The following is a 6,795-nucleotide window of genomic DNA, read 5'->3' as shown; positions in this document are numbered from 1 at the left end:
TATTAGATAGATAGATATTAGATAAATAGATATTAGATAGATAGATAGATAGATAGATAGATAATGGATAGATAGGTTGATAGATAGATAGACAGATAGATAGATAGTGGATGGATAGATTATAGATAGATAGATAGATAGATAGATAGATAGATAGATAGATAGATAGATAGATAGATAGATAGATAGTGGATGAATAGATAGATAGATAGATAGATAGATAGATAGTGGATGGATAGATTATAGATAGATAGATAGATAGATAGATAGATAGATAGATAGATAGATAGATAGATAGATAGATAGATAGATAGATGATGGATAGATGATAGATAGATAGATAGATAGATAGATAGATAGATAGATAGATAGATAGATAGATAGATAGATAGTGGATGGATAGATTATAGATAGATAGATAGATAGATAGATAGATAGATAGATAGATAGATAGATAGATTGTGTTGTTGCACTTTAACTAATTAAAAAGTTGTTGTGTGACTCGATTAGTATAATACCACATTGATGATGACTGATACATTGATAGATTAGACTCTGCAGCCAGGAGCAGTGAGAAGTCAGGCAGAGCCAGTCTAGACTTCCTGCACATTGGGGCAGCCTGGCAAATGGTGTAGGTTGGATGTAGAGCACAGCTGCTGGACTCACATATGTTTAAGTGGTAGAAGGCATGATGGTGGCAGTGGCAGCTAAACAAGCAGAAGTCCTATATTGTGAACAGGAAGGGGGGAAGCTTTTCTTGCAGAACTGTGGTGCAATAAATGAAATGACTCACAATCTCTTCTCCAGTCAGTTTTTACGAGAGCAGCCAGACAGCGTCTGTTCACGTTCTGCAGATACTGGGGGCGCCATAACAAAGTTAAGGTCAAGTTAGTGTCTTATCTTGGGTGGCACAAACTAAAAGCTCCCTATCTCCTCTACCCCTATACACATATATACACTTACATACATACATACATACATACCTAGATTGTTGTCTGCCAGTACTAGTAATAATATTGATGCATCACTAGAACCCAGGGAAATGTCACTGATAGCTACATACCTGCTCAGTGAGAGAATGGTTACAGATGTTGCACCGAGACATCTAAAGGTAATGTGCTTACTCCTGTGCTTATATCTTATATGTATGTTCTATGTGTGGCACAAGAATCTATCATATATGGTTATGAAGTTGTGTGCATCCGTGTTGTGTGGTGCTGCTTTCTTTGTAAATGCACAGCAATAATGGAAAATACTCATCATGTGTACACAGGGGCTCCAGAAGAATCTATAGGCACACAGAGATTCACTGCTGTATGAGGAACATTGTGATAATCATGAGTGTAAATTATAGAGTGTGTAAATAGAGACCAGATTATTCAGTCTACAGGTTGTGTATGGTTCATTTCATGCAGAATGTAGCTTGAATGTATGTGTGTGTGTGTGTGTGTGTGTGTGTGTGTGTGTGTGTGTGTGTGTGTGTGTGTGTGTGTGTGTGTGTGTGTTTATTAGAGTCGAACTGTATTGAATACGATTCGAATTTGTTTTCAAATATGTAGACTTTTAGAATTTTTGTACTTTTATGTGTGTGTCTGACCTGTTCAGCCAGCATGGACTGTACAAACGTGTGAATGTGGATGTGTGATTTTATGTTGTGTTTGTATCTCGTTATTAAATACAATCGTAAAGCGCAAACTCAGAGACACAACTCTCAACACGCAGAAAGTGATATAGCCAATAGTTTAAAAACATTAATTTGTCTATCTGTCTCATATCTATCTGTCTCATATCTGTCTATCTATCTATCTACCTATCTATCTATCTATCTATCTATCTACCTATCTATCTATCTATCTATCTATCTATCTATCTATCTATCTATCTATCTATCTATCTATCTATCTATCTATCTATCCGTCGTTTTGCCTGTATGTCTGTCTATTATCTTTACGTCTGTCTGCCTGTCTATCCATTCATCCAACCAACCTAACCAATGCGCACATCTATACATCGATCGATATGTACAATAGCTGTGTATATATGTTAATACCTAAGCAATAACTATGCAATATCGATATATTACTGTATTTTATGAATATCAATTTGTGTATGTGTGTTAGAAGTACCTATCTATCTATCTGTCTGTCTACCTATCGATGTCGAAGATATGAATACGATGTATACGTTTACGTTTATTTTTTTGTATACGCATTTTCTGTTTTGGTCTATCAATCCTGTATATATTTCTTGCTTTCTTTCTTCTTTCTTTCTTTCTTTCTTTCTTTCTTTCTTTCTTTCTTTCTTTCTTTCTTTCTTTCATACTAACATGTCTATGTTTTTATAGCTAAACTTGATAAACTTGATTTACATTCTTATCTAGTATGTTGATGATACTCAGTAGCACAAGTTGTTGTATTTATTTTTTTTGTATTTTTTAATTGTACACTGATGCATTTAATCCGTAGGTTTTATGGTAGTGAAATGCTTAAAAATGGCAGCGGGTATAGAATATCTGTGTTTTGTGTCAGAGTGGTAGTATTCCCCATACACATGTAGTCTGCAGAGGTGTTTCTTTCTGTTAGGGCCAAACTTGGCATATGTACGACCAATATCATTGTAGATTATTTAGGAAACTTTTTTTTTGTTAGACGACTTGTTTATTGTACCATCTCTTTGATACCTGTTTTTTTTTTTTTTTTGTTTGTTTGTTTTCCGCTTGTTTCTATGCATAGTTACTATTCGGCAGTAAAGGTACAAGTGTGTGTATATATATATATATATACATATATATATATGTATATATATATATATATATAGTTACATTTATATACGTATTATGTGCGTGTATGTACTAGTTAGTATATTTTACTGACGAATAGAAAATGTGTTTGATATTAATTCCACTGGCGGATTTTTACCCTCGTTTTATAATAGAGAACGTATATGTCCATTGCATGTATAACAGACTGCACCTGCATTTTAATGGTTGTATCTATGATAATCTGCCCATGTTTGCTGCTGATCTGTCTTTATTTTTATGATTGTATCAGATTTGTATCTACTGCATTGTGCAGTCTCTAACCTCAGGGATCTGTGTAGTTAAACATATATCTACATGTGTCCTACACCAAACAAATGTACCAGTATATTGTGAATTTTTTATATAGAAAATAAAGCATAAACAAATCTAAGATATTGTAGAATATTTGTTCAGTAGAGAGCTTTACAGTCGGTGTAATATTTGTATTTAATCCATTGTGACAGAATAAAACTGCACTCACACATGTACATAAATGTGTGCATACAGGCATGTACACGTACACACACAAACTTCATACGTGTCTTATACACTGAAAGGGCGCAATGGGTTTCTTTCACAAGCTATGTCTTATTTCTTCTATTATTTGAGGCTTAAAGCGTTTGTGAAATGTAAGAACATGTATCTGGTTTCCAAAAATGTCCTTTTGCTGTTTATTTTGGTGTCTTATCATATTTGTACTTTGTAAATATATAAATATAATACTGTCCTTGAGATATGATATGTTTTAGTATATGAGTGTATGAAGTAGGATGTATCTAGTCTTATATAGATATGATACTTTTCTTTTTTTTTGCAAAATAGGAGTGACTTTACCACAATAGATTCTTTTAAATGGTCTTTGGACACAATCTGCTCCCTGTAAAAGGCTGTGGGAAAGACTGGTGTAAAATAAATAAATAAATAGATGTATAATTGTGTGTCAGAGCACAGACGGTGCAGGATCCGAGTGTTGCACCTTTGTGTAGTGTGGAGGGATGTTGCATTCTGCAGGCTTCTTATAGATATCAGGACATTGTACATGGGGGATCACGTGACGCAATTACCACTAGAATCAATCAAGATGAATTGCACGTCAGCAGCACGTTCAGGCTTTTTTCTTTAGTTGATGCTGTCCAAGCCCCTCTTGAGCAATACATGGATCTTGTTCAATGCAGTGAAATCTCCTTGTTGCTTTCCATCGCAAAAGGGGAGAAGAGATGACTGAGTTTGAGAATTGCAACAACAGTGCAACACCCAACATGTATCTGCCTGGCTGTGCTGCTGCTGCTGCTTACTATGTCTCTCCATCGGATTTCTCCAGCAAGTCTTCGTTCCTGTCCCAGTCTTCTTCTTGCCCTATGACTTTCTCCTATTCCTCCAATTTAACTCATCATGTGCAACCTGTGAGGGAAGTGGCATTCAGGGAGTATGGAAGCAAGTGGCAATACAGGGGCAGCTACCCTTCCTATTACCCCAGTGAGGATGTCATGCACAGGGACCTCATCCAGCCTGCGAACAGGAGATCGGATATGTTATTCAAATCGGACTCGGTGTGCAACCACCATGGACCCTCCAGTGCCACATCCAACTTTTACGGCACAGTTGGGAGGAATGGCATCCTACCACAGGGTTTTGACCAGTTCTATGATGCCAGCCAAAGCTCTTCCTACCAGATGGACATGGAGGAGCAGCCTGCAAAGTCTGAGCTGAAAAGCTCCACCAACCCAAATAGCAAAGTGACCTCTGCACAGGACAAGAAAGTGTCAAGCCAAAATAGCCCCGATTCCCCTTCTCCTGGGGGGGAGGCTGCAGCAGACAAGAGCAACACTTCAGGTAGGCATCAACTGGGGGCAAGAGTACAAGGCCAGCACTTTGTCAGCCTCCCTTTTTATGTGCTATTTTATAAGCATTCAAGGGTTTTATATATCCTATAAGGTTCCCTTTACCGCTGTAAAGAGTGTGTTTACGACAGGGAACTAATTTAAGATGAGGATGGTCTATTGTTGAGCATTTTCTATTATGTTATCATGTTTTGTTGATCACCCTCCCAACACTATTATTTGTCGAGTGTCATAAAATACATTACTATGGAGTGTAGTGTTCAATAGCACAAATATATATATATATATATTGATCTATATAGATATATATAGCCTATATGTTTATTTGTCTACATATATATATATATATATATATATATACATATGCACACACATATTCATACATATATATACACACATACATATATGCTCACATACATATATATATACACATACATATGTGTAAACATTCACATATGCATATATATATATACACATATATATATATATATATATATATACACACACACATACATAAAAATACATACATATATATTTACACACACACATATATATATATATATATATATATATATATATATATATGGACACATATATATCTTTACACCAACACACATATATATATACACATACATACATATATATGCATACACATACACACGTACATATACACACACATTCATCTACATATAAATGTACAATTTTAAATGTTATATATATATGTTTAATATGATAGTTATATTTTTTAAAATTCTGTTCAGCAGCCTCCCAGAGACTTAGGAAAAAGAGATGCCCCTATAGCAAGTACCAGATCCGGGAGCTGGAGCGGGAATTTTTCTTCAATGTCTACATCAACAAGGAGAAGAGGTTACAACTGTCCAGGATGCTGAACCTCACTGATCGCCAAGTCAAAATCTGGTTCCAGAACCGAAGAATGAAAGAAAAGAAACTCAATAGGGATCGACTGCAATATTTCACTGGGAACCCACTTTTTTGAGAGGAGACTGCACAATTTTTATTAAGACAAGATACTTGGGGAAACTTAATATCATTGTACTTGGACCATGATATCTTGAGAGGATTTCCAAACCTCTGGAGGATGCCTTCTTGGTAAGGAAAGGGTCTACAAAAACGTCACTTTCACAATGCAGCCAATGGTGTTTTTGTTTTTTTCTTTTCTCCCCTTCCCTGAATCTATTAACACTGATTATACAGTATTTAGAACTGACTGCTAACAACTAGGGTGGCTCTGAGCCCCCAGTGACTACAATGACTACAGTACACACTTACTTAAACGAATGCAGCTTTATGACACATACATATATATATTTACATATATATGTATGGATACATGTGCACGACAATGATGTTCTCTTGTGAAAATTGTTTTATGGTAAAATCGGTGTTACCTTGGACACGTTGCATGAGTTCCAATGTCTCAAAGGTCTTTAAATATATATGTCAGTCATTTAATGCATTATATATAACCTCATCTGTACATATTTATTAAATTTTCAATGTTATTTTTTAACCAAACTGAATACGTTTTCTATGACTTTTAATTTTATTTTGTCCACGGAAATGCATTTTTGTCAGTTTCTACAGTGATTCTGCTTATTTTATGCCAAGTTGAGTCAGAATGGTGACATTTGGTGTTTTTAGAATCAAAAGTCAGGGATCTGGACACTTGTTTATTTTGAAATCTAAGGAATTTGGTTGGGGCTTATTCCTTTACAGTTTATATGGCGTGACCCACTGGGCTGTTTACAAAACCTTGAACTGTCTAGACAACACAATAAAAGTAGGGGATCCAAGCACCATAATTGGCTTATATTAGACACCTTCTGGTGGGCTAAAAGCGATTTCCGCAAAGTGCAATAAAGGAAGAAGTGAGAAAGGGGGCTGTTTTCTTCAATGGCACTTAGTGGGCGTTATTCTCCTGGCATAGAGCTCAGGCAGACAAGGACTGAGGAACAGACCCACAAGAAAAAAAGGACTGAGAACAAAGACACAGAGAAAAATATATTGTTAAAAAAAATTCCTTCCATTTAGAGAAAAAAGTAGTTGCCTTTGAACTTCCAAAATGTCAAGGTCATCACCTTTCACCTTGCCAAATAATTAAATACCCTAAAGCTCTCTTATTATTTTTCCTAG

The 6,795-nt window shown here is 35.6% G+C and overlaps 1 protein-coding gene across 3 annotated transcripts; it reads left to right on the top strand.

The window, feature by feature from the left end:
• Positions 1-811: 811 nt before the first annotated feature.
• On the top strand, positions 812-6,098 carry HOXD11 (homeobox D11). Of its 3 annotated transcripts, none has more exons than XR_012250548.1 (2): positions 812-1,111; positions 5,406-5,523. XR_012250548.1 is itself a non-coding variant. In XM_073645656.1 (2 exons), the coding sequence occupies exons 1-2, from the start codon at positions 4,018-4,020 to the stop codon at positions 5,636-5,638; spliced, it is 849 nt and encodes a 282-aa protein (XP_073501757.1). In that variant the 5' UTR covers positions 2,547-4,017; the 3' UTR covers positions 5,639-6,098. The 3 variants fall into 3 exon arrangements, 2 of the variants coding, with proteins under 2 accessions (XP_073501757.1, XP_073501756.1); XM_073645656.1 differs by lacking the exon at positions 812-1,111 and adding an exon at positions 2,547-4,633 and having other exon boundaries at positions 5,406-6,098; XM_073645655.1 differs by lacking the exon at positions 812-1,111 and adding an exon at positions 2,547-4,633 and having other exon boundaries at positions 5,403-6,098.
• Positions 6,099-6,795: the final 697 nt, after the last annotated feature.

Source organism: Phyllobates terribilis, unplaced genomic scaffold (genome assembly GCF_046119375.1).
Source record: "Phyllobates terribilis strain yellow unplaced genomic scaffold, ASM4611937v1 Scaffold_9__5_contigs__length_417890890, whole genome shotgun sequence".
NCBI lineage: Eukaryota > Metazoa > Chordata > Amphibia > Anura > Dendrobatidae > Phyllobates > Phyllobates terribilis.
The sequence above is the reverse complement of the archived record's forward strand: the minus strand, read 5'-3'. Positions and strand labels throughout refer to the sequence as shown.

What these genes read in the sequence shown, in the direction of transcription:
- HOXD11 (XM_073645655.1), top strand. Translation starts at nt 4,018, where the DNA reads ATGACTGAGTTTGAGAATTGCAACAACAGTGCAACACCCAACATGTAT. An exon ending in AGACAAGAGCAACACTTCAG is followed by an intron (nt 4,634 to 5,402) that starts GTAGGCATCAAC and finishes AATTCTGTTCAG; the next exon opens with CAGCCTCCCAGAGACTTAGG.